This window comes from Oryza glaberrima, chromosome 12 (genome assembly GCF_000147395.1).
Source record: "Oryza glaberrima chromosome 12, OglaRS2, whole genome shotgun sequence".
In the NCBI taxonomy this organism is placed as follows: domain Eukaryota; kingdom Viridiplantae; phylum Streptophyta; class Magnoliopsida; order Poales; family Poaceae; genus Oryza; species Oryza glaberrima.
Window position 1 is genome coordinate 12,545,547 of NC_068337.1, and position 25,992 is coordinate 12,571,538.

The following is a 25,992-nucleotide window of genomic DNA, read 5'->3' on the forward strand; positions in this document are numbered from 1 at the left end:
AAAACAAGGGAGGAAGTCGGAACCTGTAGAAATGAATGTAGCCTTAACAGTTGAGGGAGCGAATAGACTAAGGCCTAGTTTAATTCCCAACTTTTTCTTTAAACTTCCAATTTTTCCGTCACATCAAAATTATCCTACACACATAAATTTTCAACTTTTCCATCATATCATTCCATTTTCAATCAAACTTTCAATTTTGGTGTGAACTAAACACACCTGACCTATGTTACTTAATGGACTTTGTTCCAAGTGAAATATGCAGGTGAGACTGAAACTAGCCGTTACTAGGCCCAATAAGAAGTGGGCCGTTAGCCAGCTTTGTCCTCTCTATCCGCGACGCCTAGTTCGTCAGTTCCAAATTCGCGCAGCGAGCGGGAAAATAATTGAAACCCTAGAATTTGAGGGGAATATCCCACCCACAACCCTGTAGAGAGAGAAAGCCCATAGCCTTATCCCCCCACGAGCTCCTCCCTTCCCCCTCCCCTCCGGCGGCCGGATCCGGCGATCTCCGGCGAGCCCCCGACGAGATCCGCCCCCAAGTCTTCTGCTCTCGCGAGATCCCCCGCCTCCGCTCCGTGCTTCCCCCATCGGCCGCGCGGCGCCGCGCACCGCACGAATCAGGTCCCCCTCTCGACTGGAACCTCCTCGATTGTCTCGTCGTTGGGAAGGTAGGGTTCCGCCCACCCGGGCTGCTGCTCCGGAGGCGGTAGTCGATCACCGGTGACTATTTTTTTCCCCCACCTTCACTGTATTTTTGGGCTTTGATTTTCGCGCGATTAATCGTTGCGGTGTGGATTGCTACCAGGGTTTGTGTGAGCCTAGTGGGTGGGTGGTGATGGGGATAGAAGATTACCATGTCATCGTGCTCGTTGGGGAGGGCTCCTTCGGGAAGGTGTACATGGGAAGGCGCAAGTACACTCGCCAGGTTCGTGCTCTGGATTCCGCTCGTACGGTGAAATGGAATGGTTAATTCTTTTTTCTTTTTTTTTTGCTGCTAGTTTTGCTCGGAAGTTTGATTGCTTCTGTTTAAATTTGTTTCAGACGGTAGCTATGAAGTTTATCCTTAAGCATGGGAAGACTGACAAAGATATACATAATCTAAGGCAGGAGATTGAGGTAATCGTAGCTATTAATTTATCTACTTGAGATTCTGCTTAGGGAATAAAATGTTTCAATTTCATCTCTACTTGAAAGTGCTCCCGGGAGATGCGCTGCTTCTCTGAGGACTCATGACGTCAAGGGTCTCATGCCTTGTTTGTACAATTTGATATTTAGTGCTAATTGAATTAACCCTTGACCCTTGGGGGCTAGAATCTGCGCGGAAATCTTCAAATGCCTGTTTTGGATTCTTTTAAGGTGGCAATGGGGATGGAATTTGATTTTGAGGATGAATTTATTGTGGGATACGGCTGAGCTCCCCCCATGGTTTACTGAACATTGCAAAATTAATGCATAGAGCACCTTGAAAATCACAGATGTTGCTTTGTTTAGTTCGCCACAGGACATTTCTCATGGTTTACTGAACAATGCAAAATTAATATATACAGCACCTTGGAAATCACAAATGTTGCTTTGATTTAGTTCGCATGTAGCTAGAACTTCAAACTAGTAGAAATTATTTTGTTTACATATCTTAAATATGGCGCTTCCTCCATCTTACTGTTTGCTGCCATCATTTTTTTAGATTCTGAGGAAACTCAAACATGAGAATATAATCGAAATGATCGATTCATTTGAAACCCCTCAGGAATTTTGTGTGGTAACAGAGTTTGCTCAGGTACAGGTTGATTTTTCAGTGTAGTTTTCACCAACAATTGGTTTTGCAGTGGAATTTAGTTGGTTAAACTTCATATATAATGGTTGTCTCAGGGAGAGCTGTTTGAGGTGCTTGAGGATGATAAGTGCCTTCCAGAAGAACAGGTTCAAGCAATTGCTAAGCAGCTGGTATGCACTAAAAAGTTTCTTGTTTCTTACACACTACTGGACTTCTCTGGTTGTCTTCATTTCAGCAAATCTCCTTATTTCAGGTTAAGGCACTGCATTACTTGCACTCCAATCGTATTATCCATCGGGATATGAAACCTCAGAACATCCTTATTGGGAAAGGATCTGTTGTCAAGGTATATATTTTGCCACATCAATGTTGCCAATGGCTGCTTGTTCTATTAGCTAAACACTTTTTGTTAGATAAAAGTAATGCCTTTTAGTATATCATCTGTTCTGCAGACTATTTGCTTCATCGAAAATGTTATACATTGCACCTAATTCTATATCTTGCAGCAACACTATCCTATGTTTTTAAGTTCTCTGATTTTGTCTAGCTTCACAGTATGATGCTCATAGTTGTTTCTAATTGTCTATTCATGTTTGTAAAAGAAGTCTTGTCTCAATAACCACAATCCTTACCTCATAGTCCTATTTATGCACTGGGAGTTGATTGCTACTATATATGAGTATATGACACAACTGCGTACTGTTTTGCTTTATTTTTTCTTATTTACTATATATATTTGTTTTAAATTGCATTTCCTTTTTCTTATTCCCAGCTCTGTGATTTTGGGTTTGCTCGTGCCATGTCAGCTAATACTGTTGTGTTACGTTCTATAAAAGGTACCTTTTCATCTTTGCATGATAGTTGAGCTTCTTTCCATGGTAGTACTGTTGTTTTACGTTCTATGGAAGGTACTTCTCTGTATGTGTCTTTTAGCATGTTTCAGTTATTATTTAGCACTATATGCCTTCTAGTCTTGTAAATCCATTCCTCTATCCATATATTAGCTACTGGCAATTCGGTATGAAACTTAACATGCTGTTTTTCCCAAATATTGAAATAATAATAATCATTAAGGATAAATAAACTGTAAAATACATGTCATAGCTGTCTTCCAACAGGTTTGTTTCTGAAAGTAGATATTGTAGTTGACTTTACAATAATCCTAGACAGTTCTTTCATGAACAACCAATACTTGAAATGCTATGATGCCTGCTTTTGATTGACATTCCCCTTTCTGGTCCTTTCCTAGATTATAGTGACTCAGGTATACTCATGTGAACTGATTTCCTTTTTTCTGGCTACCTGTTCTACTAAACATTCTTCTTCCACCCAGGAACACCTCTATACATGGCTCCAGAACTTGTGAGGGAACAACCTTACAACCACACAGCAGATTTGTGGTCCCTTGGTGTCATCTTGTATGTGGGCTCTTATTTTGTATCGATGCTCTGTTACTAAATAAGTATCTCTTGTCATTGACTTTTGTACATGTAGTGCCATACTTTCTTGTTTCCTTTTGTGTGACTTGTATGGCTTAGCTGTAGGCACAAACCACCGTTAGAGATAAATAGAACAAACCAACATAATATATCTTTGATTCCAGACATTCTCTAGCGCATGCATGATTTGAAGAGTGAGAACCACAATCCATTTCATTTTTACATCGCAAGACAGTTTGCACATCCCAGTTGTTCCCAGATGATGTAAGCAAGGCATAACACTCCTTGTGGATTAAATGTACATAAATTGCCAGCCATGATGCCTAGATTTGTTCTTCTCTTTAGTTTACTATGTTAGAAGATGTCCATGCGCAATTTTTCAATGAAAAACTCATCTACTTAATCTGTTTCTTAAGGGTATATTTGCTTCCCTTTCTCACCCTTGCTTAGCCTTGCATAGCAAGGTTGGTGGCCTTCTGCTAGAAAATGATCATGGCAAATGCATTGCTCTGCTCTTTTTTATATATAAAACAATATTCCACCACTTCCAACTTGCCTGACACCTCAAGCTAACTTTTCTGGTTGGTTGGTCAGGTATGAACTATTTGTTGGACAGCCCCCTTTTTATACAAATTCAGTCTATGCACTTATACGGCACATTGTCAAGGTTGGCTCATTGACTTCATTTTTCAAATACCTTATCTTCATTGTCAAAATTGACATATGGTCTATATAATGTCGTGGCAGGATCCTGTGAAATATCCAGAAAATATGAGTGCACATTTTAAGAGCTTCTTAAAGGGTTTATTAAATAAGGTCCAAATGATTTTATTTTTCTCCTTGACTGCAGCTATTGAGTTTGTTGATCCATCCTTTTCTTTGCTAATTCTGTATATGACAAAAGCAGTCGCCTCAGAGTAGATTAACCTGGCCAGCATTGTTGGAGCACCCATTTGTCAAAGACGATTCAGTGGAGCCAGCTGCTGTAAGTTTCTACAGAATATATGTTTGCAATTTTGCATAACATAAAGTTCTGTAGTGATAATATAGTATTGTTTTTACATTTTCCCAGGACAATGGAACTGTTCCTTATGAAGTTAAAGGATCTGAGGCTACCTGGAAAGCAGATGAAATCCAAACGTCCAGGAAACAACCTCCTGTTACTGATCCACAAAGTAAATTGTCTCCATCATCCTAGACATTTAATATTGTTCTTAATTTTGAACCTAACTGAATTCATGGCAGGTAGAAATACTGTTGAAAACAGGGAAATTGTTTACGATAAACAAAACAACAAAAAAGTGGAAGGCCCTAAGCATGCTGCTGAGGATCATCATGGTTCAGCTACTGGTCCTGGTTCTGACATCAGCATTCTGTCAGGCATGTTATTATCCAAACAGTTTTTCGAATTATGACTTGTGAGTAATGTTAATTGGGGTAGTGGCTATTTTCCAAAAAAACATTTATCAACATATATTTCTCCGCAAGCTGTGGTGGCAATGGTGTGCTCTATACTAATTTCTGGTGGATAGGTCAATGTAGATAAGTATGTTTGGGGCATCTATAAGAACTTTTTTCAGGTTGAAGCCCATTTTTAGCACTCTTTGTGTAGTCCATTTTTCACCAGAACTGAAAATGGCTGTTTCACCCTCAACTTTTAAATCTGAACAAATAACACATTGGAACATATTGTATTGTGGTTTTCATTGAATATGACTGGTGTAGAGGTGACATGGATACCACTAGTTAGGTCTATGTCAATGAAACTTACCTGATAGGAATTTATATCAGTGAAAGCTACCCCTATGTCATTCAAAACCTCTGGCGGATAAGGTTTTTCTATTATTTGTTTTGAAATAAGCTGCTTTTGAGCTTAGGGTAAAAATTAGAATCCAAAAGTGGACTTCACCCTTGCTTTAGTAATTGGATTGTGTGGACACATCTATGTGTAGATGGCTGATTGATTCCTTTTTTTGGGAAACCATGGCAGTTCACAGTATTAATGGAATCACATATTCACATAACTCATGGTATCTTATCATAATATACATCTGACTGTAGTTTCTTAACCCTTATAACCGTGAACATTTATAACCTACTAAACAGCATGGGCTTTTCTATCACTTTGGTGCAGAATGTTCAGCTTTAGATAAGCTGGAAAAAACTTCACAAACAGTAAAAGGTGCAAATGCCATTATTGAAGATAGTGAAGTGCTGTCAACTGCCCTCAGCCCCATCAAAATTTGGTTGAGCAATACTTCTACTTCACCCAGGTATATTTGCCAATGCTTTATCCTTTGACATGAACCATTAATTTTATTGCTTTGTTGTGAAACATGAAAAAGGAACTTATTGCAATACAGTTGCTAGCACTTGCACACAAATTATCAAGAGCATTGCTCATACTTTATTATTTTGGCCTGTATGCATCCGATATCTATTTCATGTATACAATATGCCGCTATCATCTAACAGCAATTTATTGTTGGTCAACCTACACAGGGAACTGAATATTGATGATGCAAACCAATCACTCAGGATTGTAAAAAATTTAATTGAAGCAGGGTCATATCAATCTTTTGCAGCAATTGATGACATAATCTGCATGTTTCTTGAGTGTACAAGTGTCATTATCAAAACTAAGATTTCAGATGCTTACAGCTTTGCAGTGAAGGTACGGTGGTTTTTGAACTTCTCCAAGATTGAATAGCAAATTTAAGCAACCCCCATTCTGTGGCATATATCAATAACATGCTTTGCAATTTACAATTTCTACAGATACTATGACCAAATTATCATAAAACTACAAATTAAACTCGGTGTATCACAAAACTACACATTTAACACCAAATTTATCACAAAACTACACATTTAAGATGAAGTGTCACAAAACTACATGTTTAGTAACTAAATTATCACAAAACTACAGGTTTAGAACCAATTTAATCACAACTAATAATGTTTATAGCTCCACCATAACAATGGTGCTAAGGATTTAAACTCCAAAAGTTGTAGTTTTGTGATAAGTTCAATATTAAATATGCATTTTTGTGATATTTAACCTAAAATCTGTAGTTTTGTGATAAATTTGGTGTTAAATATGTAGTTTTGTGATACAACTCCTTAAATCTATAGTTTTGTGATAATTTGGTCAAAATACTTGTAGTTTTGTGAAATTTACTCTTTCAAAAAATATACTAGTAATTCTTCTAAATTTATTTGGTGCTATTAACTCCATTTCACAACGATGTATTTTTGTCAGTGCCTAGCCATTGGACGAAAGCTGCTTGATACAAGTGAAGGTCCTGTGCTGCAATCTTATGACAGACACTGGTCCTCTCTATATGAGCTTTATTCTCAGGTCACACTTTGCTACTCACTTCAGGCTTCATTGATCTGGCGTGCATGTCTTCTATTTAACTATCAAGGGTCTTTTTTTATACCTACAGATTCTGGTTTCTACAATTGATCCATCTGGAAGAATCTCTCGTGAGTCGACTGCATGCCTTGCTCTGATGTTATCTCGGGTTATTTCTGGATTGAAAACAAGTATCTCCTCTGAGAGTCCAAAGCCAATGGAAGAAAGTCTCATCAAGATCATCAATCATGCAAGGAGTTCACAGTTACTAGAACTCTTATGTGAGTGTCTAATAGCTTCAGGTTCAGATATAGTATCTGGGTCCACTAACATGGTACCAGCAGCTTGTGAGGCATGCAAGGCCATTTGGTATCTAGCTCATGCTGTTGACATTATGTCCCTTGGCACACATAATTTTTCATTTCCATTAGCTAACTCATGGAGACAAGTTCATGCAAAACTGGATGGTAAAATGCAAGATCAAGGATCATTGCCAGCCTCACAAAAAAAAGATTCATTATCAGATATAGACTCTACCCATCTGATAAATATATTTGTCAAATCATTCCTGGCTTCAAAACCGATGCAGGTTGCTGTTTATCACTGCTTGCATAATGGTTTGGAGTCTGCTATTCATGCTTCTCTTCAGGTAATTCTATCATGCTTTTAATATACAGACCAATACATTATATTGAAATGTCTCTCTTCAATGCTATGGGTCTAACAAAATCTTAAAAATATGGGATTAAAAATTGCCTTAATTCTATCAATCTCAATTGCGATGTTGGTGCTATTATCCACTCCCTCCTTTCCATATTATATATAAGTAATTTTGAGTCTGTCCTAAGTCAAACCTCTTCAAGTTTGACCAGGTTTATAGAAAAAATGTACCAACATCTACAGCACCAAATCTGTTGTGTTGAAAATATTCACCATTTTAATCTCTTTTTATAGTATATTCTTTTGTGTTGAAAATATTGCTGTATCATTCTTATAAACTTGGTCAAACTTGAAGAAGATTGAGTTAGGAAAAACTCAAAATGACTTATAATATGGAATGGAGGGAGTATAATCCAATCAACTAGTACATTCTTCAGTGCTATTTCTGTTCTCATCAACTTTTGGACAATATCATCCATTGCCTTTTTCTCTGATTCTACCATGTTTCATCATCAAACTACTTTAACTATTTATTCTCCCAAATTCTGATTTTATCATACGAGATTGATGAGTAAGAATAAAATCAAAATGGCTTGATTTCATTTTTTTTAAAAAAAAACAAACATGACATATTTTTACATCAACGTAGCTTGTATTACGCTCTGATTTTTCTTGGAATCTGCATTATAACTATTGTAAATGCAAAAGGACAGCACAATTGATTGAATCTTTGTTTACACTAAGAACTATTTGTAAGTAATTTTATAATGTTTCTTTTACTTTGAAAATGCAATTTAGCACGTCTTTAGTTGCTCCTGAAATTATATCTCTTATTCTAATTCTTTATGCACTGAAATGTTGCCTTTCAGCTAATCTCAAGAGCTTGTCTACTGGATGCTTCTTTCTGTGCTATGATTTGTGGCCCAATAAATCCATCATCCAATGTCAATGAAGTAGAACATGGTGGAGATGGAACAATTGTATCTGACATGTTTTCTCTATTGTCACTGTGTGGCTCATATTTGAATAAGGAGTCCAAGCAAAACAGTAATCAGAAATGCAGGCTATCCAATCCTCATGCCCTAGTAGTGCACTGTTGCCTTGCACTGGCAACAATAGCTGCATGCCTGAAGTCAGAAGGGAATTCTTCAGCATCAATTATCTTAACGAGTTCCCAGAAGAAACAGCGGTCCCGACTTTCTGTTCTTGCGCATCTCTCTTCAGTTGATGATACAGTCAAGAGTTGCCTCCAGCCACACTGTGCATCTGCAATGCTTGCACTATCGTCGCTTATTTCATTGGAAAATGGAGGGCAAAGTAGATCTTCTCTGTGTGAAACTGCCCTTGCATTGTTTCCTCGTATGGCAACAATACACACATTGCTGAAGCTTTGGCTATCTGATGGTAGTGAAGCACTCTGTCGATATAATGCTGGTCTGCTAAATCTGTTCGGCCTTCGTGATGGGTGTGTTGGGCTGTTGGAAACAAGACTGAAATGGGGTGGGCCATTGGCCATTGAACAAGCCTGCTCTGTTGGCATCCCACAACTCCTAATTCGCTTGCTTACTGATGGATTCTCAAAGGAACCATCTGATGAAAAAGAAGGTTCAATACACCGTAGTGGATTATCACCATTGGGAGTTGTCTGGACTCTCTCGGCTTTATCTCAATGTCTACCTGGTGGTGTTTTCCGTGAAATTTTGTATAGAAGGGAGCATGTAAAGCTTTTAACTGACCTACTGTCTGATACACACCTCAAGGCATTGGCAGCTTGGACTGGTCTTGGTGGTGGGAAAAAGGGAGTTCGGGAGCTGATAAACTCGGTCGTTGATATTTTAGCATTTCCCTTTGTTGCAGTGCAGAGTTCTCCAAACATGCCATCAACATCGGCGTCCATCAATAGTGGTTTCCTTCTTAACATTGCATCACCTGGTGGAAGAATCGGTACTGAGAATAAGGAAATGCTGAAAACTATTGAGAAAAACATGGCTCAGTACATTCAAGTTCTACTAGAGGTCTGACCAATCGACTCTAATCTTGTTGTTTACTAGTGCATGATCATAATTTTATCTTTATTTTATTCGTTCAGGTTAGTGTTCCCGGGTGTATACTTCACTGCTTTGATCATGTTAACATGGAAGATCTATCAAGGCCCTTGGCCATAGTGGCCAAAATGGTTGGGTATCGTCCACTTGCTTCTCAGCTTCTTAGAGAAGGTTTACTAAATCATAGCAGGGTTGAAAAATTACTGAAAGGCCCTATTGCTAAAGAGACATTGCTTGACTTCCTCATGATAGTTTCTGATCTTGCCCGGATGTCAAAGGTTTGTCATTTATTGGCTTTCGTTTTTGGCATATTTCCAAGGTGCCCTAGAAATATGCTACTAAATGGAAATGTTGAATCTTGGCTATGAATACTTATTAACACAAATTGTGCTTGTATCCAGGACTTTTATGAACCAATTGATAAAGCAGGCATGGTTGGTTATTTAAAGAACTTTCTATCAAATGAGGACCCTGATTTAAGAGCAAAAGCTTGCAGTGCAATTGGCAACATGTGCCGCCACAGTTCCTACTTCTACAGTTCACTTGTAAGAAAATATTTTATTCACATTTGGACTATTGTAGAGATATTTAACCTTGTTTTCCGCGAACAGGCAACAAATAAGGTAATTGAGCTGGTAGTTGACAGATGCTCTGACCCGGACAAGCGCACTCGGAAGTTTGCATGCTTTGCTGTAAGTTTTTAAAGCGATCTTGTATATTTGTTGCATTTTACCAATCAACAGGAGACCAGCATCGTGCTTATAGTGTGTTGTTAATGTGTTTAACCTCATAATCTGATTTATCCTTACCATTTCAGGTAGGAAATGCTGCTTATCACAACGACATGCTATATGAAGAACTTAGACGGTCCATTCCTCAACTCACCAAGCTACTTCTTGCACCTGAGGAGGATAAAACCAAGGGCAATGCTGCAGGAGCGTTGAGTAACCTAGTGAGGAACTCTAACATACTCTGTGAAGACATTGTCTCCCAGGGCGCAATTCAGGTTTGCCAACTGTTGCTTACTGCTCATGCTCATGCATCTTATTCTCAATACAGGTCCACAATTTTTATCGTTGTTAAGTTGTACAGCAAGGGAAACGACTTGCAGTTATCGTGGGTTGAATGAATGAAGCTACTAAATGAAATCAGCCGCAAATGCAAAATTACTGTGCTGAGTCAGTGGTAGTATTATCTCAATGATGCATTTTAGAGAAACTAAACATGATGCAGGAACATGCATCAAATGAATGGCATTTTATACAATTGGATGGCTTGACAAAAAACATAACCTACACCCATTTTTCTGCTATCATCAACCTTGGCCTATCTGAACATACTCTTTCATCCCCTGACCTGTTGCTATGCAGGCCCTGCTGAAGATGGTCAGTAGCTACTCCACCGTGGCTCTGAGCCCCAGCAGGAAAGACGTGCTAACAGAATCTCCGCTGAAGATCGTGCTCTTCGCGCTGCGCAAGATGTGCGACCACGCCGCCTGCCGGCTCTTCCTCCGATCGTCGGAGCTGCTCCCGGTCATCGTGCACCTGAGGCAATCGCCGGATCCAGCCATCTCTGAGTATGCTTCTGCCATCGCCACCAAGGCTTGCCAGCCTTGAGCCTTTGACATCCCTGGTTCCTCCCGGCCGTGGCGGGGGCATGATCATGCCGCCGCAATGCGAATCTGAAATCTTTGTAATGTCCTGGAATTGTAATGTAGTACAGTATATCACGGATCAACTATTTGTATATATATGACTTGATCCATATAATTACCCGACATATGAAATTTGCAGCTCATCATGTACCATGGTACCATGGTAGTGTACTTTGTATAGAGCATTTTAGTTTGGAGGCCGACGCTGGTTTCGGCCTGTAAAGGGCTCTTGGCAGGTTCTTTTTTTTTTTTTTTTTGGGGGGGAGGGGTCGAAGGTCTCTCAACTTGTCATTGAATTACAAAATCATCCTCCAACCACAAAACCGGATACAATGCATCCCTCAACTTACAAAACCAGTATAAACTAGGTCCCTCAGCGGTTTTGACCTGGTTTTGTCTAACATTGCAGCTGACTTAGCGTGGGGCCCATGTGGGTCCCACATGTCAGCCTCTTCCCCTCCCCTCTCCACCTCTTTTCCTCTCTTCTTTTCTCTCACTGGGCAGGGCAATGGCGGGTGGGGAGGAGGTCAGTGGGGAGGCGGGAGGCGGGACTCCGGCGGCTAGCGACGGGCGATGGGCGACGAGGCGGCGGCGGCGACGACGCGGGAGCAGGAGAGCCTCCCCCCACGTCGCCACCACCACTGCCGGCGGAGGAACGCAGCGAGCCGCCTCGGGTGGGCTCGCCGGAGGAAGTCAGCGGCACAACTATTATTGCAAGGACTAAACAAGCATGAAACTAGCTTAAAGATGGGCCTCATGCTAATAGGGCCAGTTAATCCCTTCATCCTAAAATATAAGTCACAACTATTTTTTTATATATTTTATAATACAAGACGTGCTCCCACTCTCCTTTATTTTTTTTCTTTAAATCCTCAATCTCAAAATCTCTAATTCCATTGAGTGTATGTATTGTATTTACTAGGTGATACTTCGCGCTTTGCTGTGGGATTTATGGATGAGTATATGCTAAATATTGTCAAAATGATGAAAGTTGAAATGTTAAGAAAATAATATGAGGAAGATGATTTGACACATACTTGTCGATTTCTATAACATTATATTGTAGATGATTATGCTAGAATAGTAATTGCTAGTGAGTGAAGATGTGGCATGCTTGCATGGGATTTTAAATAGGCTAAAATAGTAATTGCTAGTGTGTGATGATGTGGCATACTTGTATGTTGAGCTTTAGCTTATAATAATTATTATTGGGTACTACTATATAGAAAGTATAGATTTCTTGGTTTTGTGCTAATAGTAGTTGTGCCTTATATTTTTGTATGGAGAGAGGTATTAAACAAATGATGCTTGTCCTCGTTCCTCATGCATAGAAAATTGTAGCAAGAGATTTGAGTGGGTTTTCTTTCTTCCCATGGTTTTCAGTGGTGAAGGAAACATTCCTTCAATCTTCCTATGATCATTTTGAGTGGTCCGAATGGTAGGAAAGGAAACACTTCATTCACCCTAATTTCTAGGGTGCACGAAATCAAGGAGAGATGGTGACACAGTTGTTTATACTGGTTCAAGCCCTCAATGTGAGGTAATACCCTAGTCCAGTTGTTTGTGGATTGGATCTGTGTCAGCTGTGAATGGTAGAATGCATAACCCCTGCGTGTATGCTGGGTTCTGGAGATGATACCCGATTTCGGGACCCCTACCCCCTCTTATATAGGATGAGGGGGAGGGTTACGAGGAAAGTATCCAGTTGACTACAACTAGATCTCCCTATTCTATCTATATAAGATATGCATGATCCCCGAGATTTATATTTTATCCCGAGAATATCTCTTACTTAATTTATAACATATCCTTGTGGGCCTAGGGCTCTTGGCCCACTCCATGTCATACGGCCCAAAGGCCTCTCCTTGGGTACCCGAGTGCCGTGTACACCACACTCTGCTCTGGCCGGTGTTTCCCGTCATGCCGCGCTAGCTCTTCTGTCCCTAACCCCTATCTCCTTCCATAGGTTGCACCCGCCTCTGTCTGCCGCTCCCCGCTCGCAAGCCATAGCCGGGACCTCGCCTCTGCCGCGACCCGTGTCTATGCTGCCAAAACCCCACTGCCACCCTTGCCGTTCGCGCCACCAGTGAGCTCCCAGCTCCCTCCTACGCCTCCACCGCTTCCTTCTGCTGCTTCCCCGCGCCGCCGCTCGTCGTTGGTGCCACCGCCGGTGGCTCATGGCCCGTGCACTGCCTCCTTATATATTTTCTATTAGGTATATATAAACTAATATCATTAATATGTCACAATAATTACTACTCCCTCCGTTTTGTCTTATTATAAGTCGTTTTTTACTTTTTTTCAAGTTTGACCAAGTTTATATAAAAATTATTAACATCTACAACACTAAATTAGTTTCATTAAAATTAACATTTAACATTTTTTACAATATGTTTGTTTCGGGTTAAAAAATAATTATTTATTTGGTTAAAAACATTAGTTTAAATAATATATAATAAAAAAGGAAAAATCAATTAGAAATGGTAGAAAAAGATATAAATATCTCATATTTCGAGGTGAAGTATCCCTGCATAATTGTGCCAAAGAAGGAAGAGAAATCATCATGATGGGTTTCTCGAGGATATTTCCCCGTCCGCTCTGTGTTGACTCCGACTCTTTGTGTGGTGTAGATCATCTAGAGTTGTTGCTAAAAACCACCTAGTATGGTTGCAAAAATTTCTAGCATCTCTTTGTTTCTACTAGCTGTGATTAATTTATCCTAATTAACTCTCTTAACAAATATTGATTTAATGAGAAAATATTTTTCTTTTCACCAATGAGATAAGCAACACAAATATGTATATCCCCATGAGTTCAGTTTATCCTCATTCTACATATTGAAAGAAATTTTATCTCTCAGAACGCTACTTGAAATTGATCTAATAAAAAAAGAGAAGAAAACATATATGTTTTCTAGATGAGAAAATTGCTTTGCCGGTACATGAACTTGTTAGGGGAGTGCAATCCTATGCATGAACTTGTAAAATGCTTGTTTTGGTGCATGAACTTGTCTGATGCGTGCGGATGAAGGCGAAAAGAACTCTACATGACTAATCTTATTGATTTAGGGGCTGATTAGGATATATATCCTTCATCATATATATATATATATATGAGAAGGTTGCTATTAGATATACACCTCCCCAATAAAAAATAGAATGGGATATAATGATAGTAGAAAAAAGATAAAGAGAAAGCTGAGAAACGATATAAGGGTTAGTAATATATATGATGAAGGATAAAGTAGAGACCAAATTTATACATATTGCTATCTTATGCATACTCAGTACACATATGCATGTCGCATCCTAATCAACATCCGCTTCGTAAAATGTACATTGCCAAGTTAATTTGGTCCTTAATCGCACGAACTAGACAAGTTCGTGTACTGAAATGAGCACTTTACAAGTTTATATATTAAATTGCACCCACCGAACAAGTTTGTGTACTACCAATGCAATTTACCGTTTCTAGATTGTATTGTGCCTGCATTTTATTTTGGGAAAAGAGTGTGTTATTTTTTTAAGTGTTGGCTGGAGAGTAAACGCTATAATGAAAGGGTTCATCTTTAAAAAATAGTTCCCTTTAATTCGACACTAATAAAATTAATTAGGTGTGATTGAGGTGTCTTAATTGATCTTATCGGTAGAAACATAAGAATGGCTACGAGTTTGCCAAATCTTTCTATAGGTTGTCAAATGGGCTGGGACTTTCCTTGTCTGACCTAGCACGCATGTGCAGGTCACAGCCCAGGAACAACACGGTTTGTTTGGCTATAGGTCGTGCTGGCACGACCCATCTAGCCAACACGACATGGCCCAGGAATAGCACACAGCTTGGCCCGTTGTTGACAAAAAACACGAGGCCTGGGAGATCTGCTTAACTCCAGTGCAGGTCGAAAGCTCGCCTTCGGATATATGAGCGTGCCAGTTGATTTGATCCTGCAATCAACAAGAAATAGAACAAAGGAACCGCAATTAATCCTATAAATGATAGCCGATCGGCTAGGTGCCGATGACATATCATTTATTTCAAGCCGATGTTATGCGTGCATCGATCGGCAAATATCTGGACAATCAAGCCGCTGGAAGTTTCATAGAGTGGTAGATATATCACATAATCTAAGTTAACGTCATTGTCTAACCTAATCGACTGCCTTCCATTAACAGATGTTAGTCGATTACATGTTAGATAAAGATATTATCGAAGATTATGTGAGATATATGATAACTCGACGAATTATATAGACAAGATTAGAGTATCATAAAGATGGAAGCACTAATCCTGAGAACATAAGTCGTCATGACAAGTTTTACCTCTTGTTGAAGATCGGAACCGATGCAGCTCAACCCGAGAGCATGAACTCATCGAAAGTAAAGTAAAAAGGGTGGCGATGCGCCGAGATTGTATTAGATGTCTTTTTTTTGTTTTTTACATAGGGCTCGGGTCTATTTATACCCGAGAATTACAAGATACGTCCATAACAGACACGACTATTATCTCTAACAAACTCTAAGATACTATAAGTCTTTACGGCAGACTTCTGCCCAAACATATCTCTAAGGAAATTACACAGAATATCCTAATTAATAGATACAATTGCCTCCCCAGGACTCTATCCATGCGTGGCAATCATCTTGAAGCACATCAACTTGAACCCGATGACGTACACCGAGTCATATTATCGGAATCGGCTGTATCGGCTAGCCCCGTCCGACTCGAACTCTGCCGACCTGACCTTAGCCGATTTGGACTGCAGCCGATTCTTACTCTGTTTCCGCAACGATCTTCATCTTGGATTCCACTTCGATCTGATCTTCACCTCCGATGCCAATATTGATAGAATTTACCAAATTTGGTCGTTAACACATGCCCCCCCAACTCCGGAATATTGGATAATGTTTCGGATTTGCCATATACCGACTCTGAGAAAAACTCGCACTTGCTGTTTTCCCGGCCGTTATCGCTCTGCTTTAAATACTAACCGTTTCCCCAAAGAATCTTCACGCCGTGATTTCCGTCTTCACCGCTTAAACAGATCCCGTCCTCTCTCTCTCTCCGGCGACCTCCTCAACGCGCAGGGCGATTTCCAGGCGATTCCACTTCCGGCCAGATCTTCACCCGCGACGATGTCGACCTCCACCAATTCGACCGCCGCATCATCAGCCGAATATGCTGAGGTAAGTCCCCATCGGCTAGATCCCCTTTTGCGTTCATCAGATCGGTTCTCGCTCACCTTATCTTGTTTTCTTCTTCTCTATTCTTGTAGCATCTTTCCAATCTCGTTGCGGTTCCCAGCCTGTTGCATGACCAACAATACTTTCTCGGTCCAATCGGCAATCTAGACCCCACTGAGTTTATCATAGCCGAAACCAACAGAACCCCTTTTAGGTCGGCCAATCCAAGCACAAGCCATTGGAAAAACACCTTCAAATCCTGGCCTTCTCTGGAGAAAAGCTGGCCTATATGGTATAAGCGGATATCGGCTAGCAAACAAGCCCATTGGAATGAGATCGGAATCAGCCAAGCCCTAGCCCTCACAATAGCAAATTCGGCCAAAGATGAACCCCTGATGGCTGCTGCAACTTATTTCTGGTCCAACACTCTCAATGCTTTCCTTTTCAACCAAGGGCCGATGACCCCAACGCTGCTGGATATTATCATGCTCACTGGCCTAGATGTAACCTCATCAGCTAACCCCATGAACCTGAACACTAAGAACACTTTTGAGTTCAAAACTAAGAGCATTGGGGGTTGGTCAGGATATATCACAGCATATATGGGCAAAGGGCCAGTCACTCCTAGAGAACACGTAGCTTTTTTGCTGATGTGGTTGGAAAAATTCCTTTTCTGCGGATCAAGCTGCGGTCCTACAACCAACTGGCAATTCTTAGCCGAGGCCCTAGGAACGAAGAAATAGTTTCCCTTAGGCAAAATCCTTCTCGGCTATCTATACCAGATATTAAACAACGCATCGGCCAAGATAATCATCGGCTCAGTGGTTGGAGCAGGTGGACCATGGTGGCTCTTGCCATCCTGGCTGAACCTGGTAGCCATGAAAGTTGTCAATCAGCCATCTGTGACAGAAGCTGAATTTCCAAGGTTAGAGCTGATTGTGGAAGATGATGGAGAAGAACGCACCCATCGCAGATGTATGTCATACGGAGAATATGCATCTACACCAACCGATGCAGGAGCAAAGTTATCGGCTGAACTTCTGAAGGACTGGTTCTTCAGCTTTTATGATGGATTCCAAAAAGATGCCCGAGTTTGGTTCTTCTATGCCGACTTAATGGATTTTGAACTGCCAGCCGATTTCAGGTTCGAGGATATTAATCATGAAAAATTTCAGCAATCCAGAGAAATCTTTACTACTACTATCAGCCCATGTATCCTCCCAGTCGGCATCCATCAAGGGAGAAATATCCAAGTCTTCTACGAGTTTTATCATCCGATGTCATCGGCCAGACAACTTGGAATGGGACAATTGCCAATCGGCCTGTACTTTGCCGACAAGATCCAATGCAGAGGCGACATCTCCTCAACTTTAATGATGGATCGGCTGTTGAACATCCATGGACCTCCGTTGGGCAGCATCGAGAACATAAAGCTGGCAAGGTTCAGGAGTAGGGCATTTGACAGATGGTGGGGTGAGTGGAAACTGCATCTGTTCCATCAATCGGCTTCTATGTACATGACAGACTTATTCCCTGATGCTATCCCTCAGGTTAATCTTCATTTCTTCAATCTTGCTTGAATAGTCATTCAGCCGATTTGAACCTTGACTAACTTTTCTTCTGTTTTGCAGACAACAGAATCTTCTCCTCCTCGCCAGAGCAATAGCGGCAAGGTCATTAAGTATGCTCCGGGTCTAATTCCAAATGGAAGTGGGCCATCTCCTTCTACCATCGGCTTAAATGCCCCCAAGTCTTCAGCACTTCTTCAAGGGCTCATCAGAGAACCAGCCGATGCCGGCAAGAAGCGGAGAACCAGATCATCGGCTGCAGATACTTCAGCCCCGGCTCCAAAGAATAAGGCTAAGACAAAGAAAGCTAAGCCAGCTAACGATCTACCTGCCCTAGATCCATCCATTGAACAAGCTCTGGATGAAGAAGAAATCGAAGAAGACATCGACCAAGCTGCAGCCGAAATAAGCGATACTGAAAGAACACCATCGGCTTCACCTAACCAGGCTCCTCCATCCCCTTCTGCTTCAGCTCAATTGGCAAAGGTAAGCAACTTTCTCTGTCCACTTTTGCAGTCATTCTCTTTATAGCCGATTCCTCACAATTTTAATAAATATAGAGAAAGAAAATTGTTGTGAGGAAGAGATCGGTTACTTCAACCCTTAAACCAGATCCTCCAGTAAGATACTTTTATCACCTCATTAACTGATTTAGGCTGATTATATCTAATATTTGTCCCTTTAGCAGCCTCCTCCTCCTTCTTCCCCTCTTATGCAGGCAGAATCAGGCGGCCGCACTCCATCGGCTGCAGGCAGTCATCATGTTGAAGAGGAGGAGCAATTAGCTGCACCTACTATTCCAGTAAGTTTTATTAACATAAATTTGAGATCGGCCAATCATATCTTGATCCTTAATCATCCATGATATTGTCTCTTGCAGGTCTTAGCCGATCTGTTCTCCTTTGACATCAAAGATTACCTCGATGAAACAGAAGAAGACATCACAAGTAGAGCGATAGCTCTCCTGCCCGATGATGTGAAGAAAACACTCGAAGACATCTCCCATCGGCTAGGAGCATCACTAGATAACCTGGTGACCAACTGTAGCTCGATCCGGGCAAGATTTGCAGATATACAAGCCTCTCTTCCGGACAAATTAGTTGATGCTCTTACTCCAGCTATCTACCTCGAGCAACATCAATTCAAACTGGAGAAAGCCAGGCAGAGGTTAGCCGATCGCCGGGAGTGCAAGGACCTCGAGGCCATAATCCAAACCAATCGGCAGCGTGTTCATGAAGAGAAAGCCAAGCTTGATCAGTTATCTGAAGGCCCGATCAAATCTAATATTGATCGGCTTGAAGCTCGCAAGATTGAACTCTTGGCACAACTTCAAGAGTGCAATGCTGAACTGGATCTAGAGCACAAGAAGTTAGCCGATCTCCCGCAAGCTGTCGAAGAACAGAAGGCAAGGCTAAAATCAACTATCAAGAACATTGCTGAGATGACTAAATCATTGAAAGTCATTCCTGGAACCGATGCTCAAGACGCCCAAGCTATCGAAGAAATAGATCAAATTAGGCAAAGGGCTATATCGGCTATCCAGCGATACTTGTCTCAGTGATTTCCATGTAATAGTCTTTAGAAAACTATTGTAATCGGCTAAGACACCCTAATTACTTTGCTGCCATCCTTGTGCTGGCTTGTTCAAAAATTTCAATTTTCTCAATTTTCTTTGCAATTCTCTATGTATGTGCCCCCCTAATTTTACAATGTTGAAAACATTGACAAAATTATAGAAACGACTAAGGGCGATATAACAATATAGGCCATTTGTACATCGGCAAACCACAACTGATTACAATAATGAAAAACAACTAAGGGCGATATAACAATATCGGCCATCTCAAGGCGATGCAAATACATCGGCTATCATGTATCGGCAACACTAGCCGATCATGCATTAACCCAAACACTGGGATAATATTTCTTCAAGTATTTGCCATTTAGTGCTCTACCATAAAATTCTCCATCGAGTCCTTGCAACATGTAAGCTCCCTTAGACACCACCTTATGAACCTGGAATGGTCCTTCCCAATTTGGCGACCACTTGCCGAATTTGCTATCACGAGTACCAATCGGCAAAATCAACTTTCAGACAAGTTCACCCTCCGAAAAGTCTTTAGGTACCACTTTCTTATTATAATGCCGAGCAACACGTTCCTTATCCCTAGTAACTTTAGCAAGTGCTCGTAATCGCGACTGAACCAAGTCCTCCCGTTCATCGGCCATAAGATTATAGTACTCTTCGGTTGTCAAATCATTCTGCAACTCTGTCCTTCTTGAGCCGATTCGAACTTCCCATGGTAAAACGGCTTCATGTCCATCAACAAGCTTATAAGGAGGAACTTGGATTGATCCATGACAAGCCATGCGATAAGACCACAACGCTTCGGCCAAACGAGTATGCCACTGCCGAGGATAATCAGAAATTTTCCTTTTAATTAACTTGATCAAACTTTTGTTAGATGCCTCAGCTTGCCCATTAGCTTGTGCATAATACGGTGAAGAATTCAATAATTTGATACCCATACTATCGGCAAACTGAACAAACTCATCAGACACAAAGATTGAACCTTGATCAGTTGTAATAGTCTGAGGGATACCAAATCGATAGATTATATGCTCTCGAACGAACTGTATAGCATCCCCAGAATCAACTTTCTTTAAAGGAATCGCCTCTACCCACTTGGTAATATAATCGGTTGCCACCAATATAAACTTATGTCCTTTACTCGAGGGTGGGTTAATCATACCGATCATATCAATTCCCCAACCTCTAAAAGGCCATGGTTTAATAATAGGATTCATAGCCGATGCCGGCGCCCTTTGGATTGCTCCAAACTTCTGACAATCTTGACAACCTCTGTAATACTTGAAACAATCTTCTAACATCGTCGGCCAAAAATACCCCGCACGTCGAAGTAACCACTTCATCTTATGAGCCGATTAATGAGTACCACAAATTCCTTCATGAACTTCGCCGATTGCAACTTTAGCCTGATCAGCACTCAAACACTTAAGCAATACTCCATCAATCGTTCGATAATAAAGCTCATCATCCAATAAAGCATATTTCAAAGCCTTATAACGCAATTTCCGTGAAGCCGATGGAGATGGATTCTGTAAATACCGAAACACATCATATCTCCAATCATCGGCTGTAATTGTAGCAATTTCTATCTCGATATCTTTTGTCATTGGCTTATATCCGACGCTCCTTGAGCCAAATCATTAGCCTCTATATTCTGTTCTCGAGATATGTGCCTCAGAGTCACTAGCCGAAATTCACTTATCAACGTTCGGCACTTTTCGTAATAAACCATCAATGTATTATCCTTGCATTCATACTCTCCTGCCAATTGACTAATCACCAACAATGAATCACCCATGATTTCAATAGCATCGGCTGCAACTTCCTGAAGCAACTGTAACCCTTTTAAAACCGCCTCATACTCAGCCTGATTATTAGTCACATGGTGTTTAATAGCATAAGCAAATTCGAAACTTGCCCCCCAAGGCGCAATTATAACCAAGCCGATACCATAACCATGACTGCATACAGATCCATCAAAGAATAATACCCAAGGCATAATGTCAACCAAGCCGATTGAACCATCATGATGACCCACAATAAAATCGGCTACAGCCTGTCCCTTAATCGCCTTTGGTGATTCGTGCCGAAGATCAAACTCCGTTAAAGAAAATATCCACTTGCCAACTCTCCCTTTTAAAATCGGAGCCGATAACATGTACTTAATCACATCGGCTTTACACACTACAGTGCATTCATTGGACAACAAGTAATGCCTCAACTTAGTGCAAGAGAAATATAAACACAAACACAATTTCTCCACAGGAGAATACCTTGTTTCTGCATCCAAGAGCCGATGGCTTAAATAAAACACAACCCTCTCTTTTCCTTCAAGCTCCTGAATCAAGACTAAGCCGATTGACTTATCACCGGCCGACAAATATAACCGGAAAGGAATTCCTTTTTGTGGAGGAATCAATACTGGAGGAGAACTTAAATATTCTTTAATATTATCCAAAGCTTTCTGTTGTTCTGCCCCCCAAGTGAATTGCTGATCGGCTCTCAATCTTAACAATGGTGTAAAAGGTTCCAGTTTTCCAGACAAATTAGAAATAAACCTTCGAACAAAATTAATTTTGTCGATCATCTCCTGCAACTCTGTCTTGTTTCCCGGAGGCTTAATCTTTTTGATCGCATTGATACTCCTCTGAGGTATTTCAATCCCCCTCTCATGAACAAGAAATCCCAAGAACTGGCCAGCCGATACACCAAAAGCACATTTTGTCGAATTCATCTTCAGACCATACTTCCTAGTCCTCTCAAAAACTTTTCTCAAGTCGGCTATGTGGTCCTCTATTTCTCTGGATTTAACAACCACATCATCAATATAGACCTCAACCAACCATCCGATCAGATCATGATATATATAATTCATAGCCCTCTAGTACGTAGCTCCAGCGCTCTTTAAGCCGAAAGTCATTACAACCCATTCGAACAAGCCGATTGCACCAGGACATCTGAAGGCTGTCTTATGGATATCTTCTTCGGCCATAAAGATTTGATTATACCCCACGTTCCCATCCATAAAACTTAGTATCTTATGTCCTGAAGCAGCATCAACCAACTGATCGGCCACTGGCATCGGATATTCATCCTTCGGGGTAGCTTTATTCAAATCCCTGAAATCAATGCAGACCCTCACCTTACCATTTTTCTTGATAACAGGAACTATACTAGAAACCCATTCAGCAAATCGACAAGGACGAATAAAACCAGCATCATACAAACATTTGATTTCAGCCTTGACAGGTTCAAGCATATCAGCTTTGCATCTCCTCGGAGGCTGCTGGTGTGGTCTAATCCCTGGTTTTAAAGGCAATCGATGCTCGACGATCGATTGGCTGAGTCCTGGCATCTCATAATACTCCCAAGCAAAGCAATCTCTAAACTCTTTCAAAAGCTCCATTAGCTTGGTTCTAAATTCTGAAGACAAATTCTTACTAATGAATGTCGGCCTTGGTCGATCACCCGGACCTATATCCACTTCTTCTAAATCATCGGCCGACATAAAACCCTGACCTTGCTTGTCATCGAGATCATCTACCGTGTCCTTGGCGTAGACACTTGAACCCTCCACGACGCCCTCAAAATAATAGCTTGGGTTCTTCATCTTCAATCGGCTGTATATCAGAATCGGACACTTTTAGAAAATCTCCAACCCAAATCTTCCCGGATAAACAATCAAGGCCATCCATCTCCCAAAGAGCTAGATCGGCACAGGCAACATTAACTGACCTGCGGCTGGCACAATCTCAACCTTGTCGCCTTGCCATTGAATCAAGCATTGGTGCATGGTCGAAGGAATACAACAATTGGCATGAATCCAATCCCTTCCGAGCAACAAGCTGTAAGAACCTTTCCCATCGATGACAAAAAATGTGCTAGGGATAGTTTTACTGCCGACTGTCAATTCTACATTCAGAACACCCTTTGTTTCCGATGGGTTTCCACCAAAGTCTTTAAGCACCATGTTCGTCTTGGTGAGATCCTCGGTAGTTCTACCTAACTTTCTGAACGTAGTATAAGGCATCAAATTTACCGCAGCCCCACCATCGACCATCATCTTTGACATCCGCTTCCCATTGACATAGCCATTTATATACAATGGTTTAAGATGCCAATTTTCTGTCCCCTCGGGCTTTTCAAAGATTGCTCGTTCTGGTGATAGAACCAACTTAGCCGATCCCTCTTCCAATTTGTCAACATCGGCCTGGCCAATCCCAAATTCGGCTGGCAAAGTAAAGACCATGTTAATCGGCGCCGTTACAATACTTTTCCCTTTTGCCAACCTTTTTGCTTCGTCGGCTGCAATGTCATCGGCTCCAAGAACTTGATTCTTAACACGCCACTCCTTCCTTGGCTTTGCTTTTCTCAACCGATGACCAATTTCTTGCTCAACCTCCTGAAAGCGCTCCCTGCTCCTCAACCTTTGAACCCTTCTTTTCTGATTCTTTGTAAAAATACCAGAAGGACACCACTGAGTCTTCGCGTTCTCGTCTTCCTCCAAGCAATCATTTTGATTTACCGGGCCCAACCTTTGATGAATGGGAATTCTCGCCTGCTTCAGCCGATTGCCTCCATTGTACGATCGGCTTGAACTCTCTGTAAAATCACTGCATCTAGGACAATCTTCAATAGATGGTAGCCTCATACCTTCGTTCCAGCAGAACCGAAAGAACTCACAATTCCAATGAGGATCAAAACCATCATTATCTTCTTTATAATGCCTCTCTTGTTGTTTGTCGTGTTTCCTCTGATACTTATTTATAATTTTAGCCGAATTCACGCGAAAACCTCTCGCTCGTCCTACATCAGCTGTCCAACCAACGGTATGCACCATGTTAACAGGGAAAGGATTACCATCAACCTTCATCGGCTTTTTGGAATCATCAAACTTAATCTTCCCTCCTTCAATGGCCACTTGAATCTGCTGTTTAAAAACCTTGCAATCATTAGTAGAATGAGATCCAGAATTATGCCATTTGCAATACCTCCTTTTGCCGAGTTCCTCAGCCGATGGAATCACATGACCAGCGGGGAATTGAATTTGCTTCTCCCGGAGCAGCAGATCAAAAATCTTGTCAGCTTTGGTAATATCAAAATCATATCTCTCCTCTTTTCCAGAATTCTTTACCCACTGACAAGGTATAACCTTTTTACTCCTTACCCATTCGGCTGCAGCTATTTCAGAGTTATCGTCGTCATCATCCGATCCATACATGTAAGGGCAGACATGATTAACCCTCTTAGAGCTTCTCCTGGCCTCTGCAAACCTCTGGTCATGCAATGTCACCTTCTGTACGAGATGCGACAGGCTATCAAAATCTTCAGATGAAAATTTCTCCCTAATCGGAGGAATCATGCCTTGAAAAGCCAAATCAGCTAACTGGGCATCAGTCAAACTTAAGCTAAAGCACTTGTTCCTCATCTCCCTGAATCTCTGAATATACTCATGTACAGGTTCATTATGCCTTTGCTTGATTGCTGTCAAGTCAGATAACTTCATCTCATGAACTCCACTATAGAAATAACTATGAAATTGCTTCTCCAAGTCGGCCCAACTATTGACTGACCCATACGGTAAAGAAGAAAACCATGTAAAAGCCGACCCAGACAAGGACAACCGGAATAATCTAACTCTGAGAGCGTCTACAGCTGATGCTTCGCCGCACTGAGCTAAAAATCGGCTAATGTGTTCATAAGTTGACACACCATCCTGTCCCGAAAATTTGGAGAAATCTAGGACTTTAAATCGGTTGGGAAGAGGGACTTTCTCAAACTACTTAGGGTAAGGTTGCCGATACAATTTTCCAGTATCTCTCAGCTTAAGCCCAAATTGTTCTCTCATTACATCGGCAATCACATCAGCCCACGGTCGTTGCTGAGCTGCTCCTTGCGGTTGCTGCTGCATGGACTCGAACTGACCAAACTGGGGAGCAAACTGTTGCTGGGCCGATCCCCCTAGCTGATATTGGGCTTGCGGGAATGGAGGCTGATACTGATAGCCTAAGTTGCCCTCTTGGTAGTTATGCAGATTCGACCGAATATTACGTACCAAGTGTTCAGGAACCATCTGCGGTATCACAGTGCCATCCGGTTGCGTATGATGAACCAAATGCTCTGGGACAACTTGATTCACAAATTGCTGCGCAAGTTGCCCCCCAGGTGCTGCAAACCCAACCGATGCATTAGCCGATCCCAGGTGCTGAATCGGCTGAGCACCCTGCTGCCGTACCGGAGTCTGTTGGACCGGCTGAAGCCGTTGCCTCGGCGGTGTTTGCTGGATTGGTTGGAGATGCTGGTGCGTTGATGGTGCCTGCTGAGCTTGCTGCGCCACCTGTTGGTGGATCGGCTGCACCACCGGCTGAATTGGTAGTGTCTGCTGCTCTAGCTATACAACCTGTTGCTGTATCGGCTGCACCACCAGCTGAATTGGTGGCGCCTGCTGGATCGGCTGCTGCTGTACTGGATCAACAACCGGTGGTGGTGGGGGAAACATAGCAGCAACCTGATCTTGAGTCGGCTGATTCGAGGTCTGTCCAACAGGCTGTGGGTAATCCCTTATTAGCAGTCGAGGGTTCATCGGCTGAGCTGACGCCGCGGCTGATGCAGCAGGTAGAGGTGTTGATGCTGGTGCTGTTGGTTGAGTTGCAGATGCGATAGATGGAGCTGCCTGCACGACTGGCTGAGCATTGGTGACCAAAGTTCGATAATTTGGAAAAACGC

At 41.6% G+C, this 25,992-nt stretch overlaps 1 protein-coding gene across 1 annotated transcript; it reads left to right on the forward strand.

The window, feature by feature from the left end:
* The first annotated feature begins 349 nt into the window (after positions 1-349).
* On the forward strand, positions 350-11,076 carry LOC127757384 (serine/threonine-protein kinase TIO). Its single transcript, XM_052282883.1, has 23 exons — positions 350-720; positions 806-925; positions 1,042-1,116; positions 1,685-1,777; positions 1,870-1,944; positions 2,028-2,120; positions 2,547-2,610; positions 3,108-3,192; positions 3,808-3,880; positions 3,961-4,029; positions 4,121-4,198; positions 4,286-4,388; positions 4,459-4,593; positions 5,348-5,486; positions 5,716-5,887; positions 6,476-6,574; positions 6,663-7,220; positions 8,101-9,246; positions 9,321-9,554; positions 9,678-9,821; positions 9,888-9,968; positions 10,094-10,282; positions 10,647-11,076. Exons 2-23 carry the CDS (start codon positions 836-838, stop codon positions 10,890-10,892), a joined length of 4,041 nt encoding a protein of 1,346 aa, XP_052138843.1. The 5' UTR covers positions 350-720; positions 806-835; the 3' UTR covers positions 10,893-11,076.
* Positions 11,077-25,992: the final 14,916 nt, after the last annotated feature.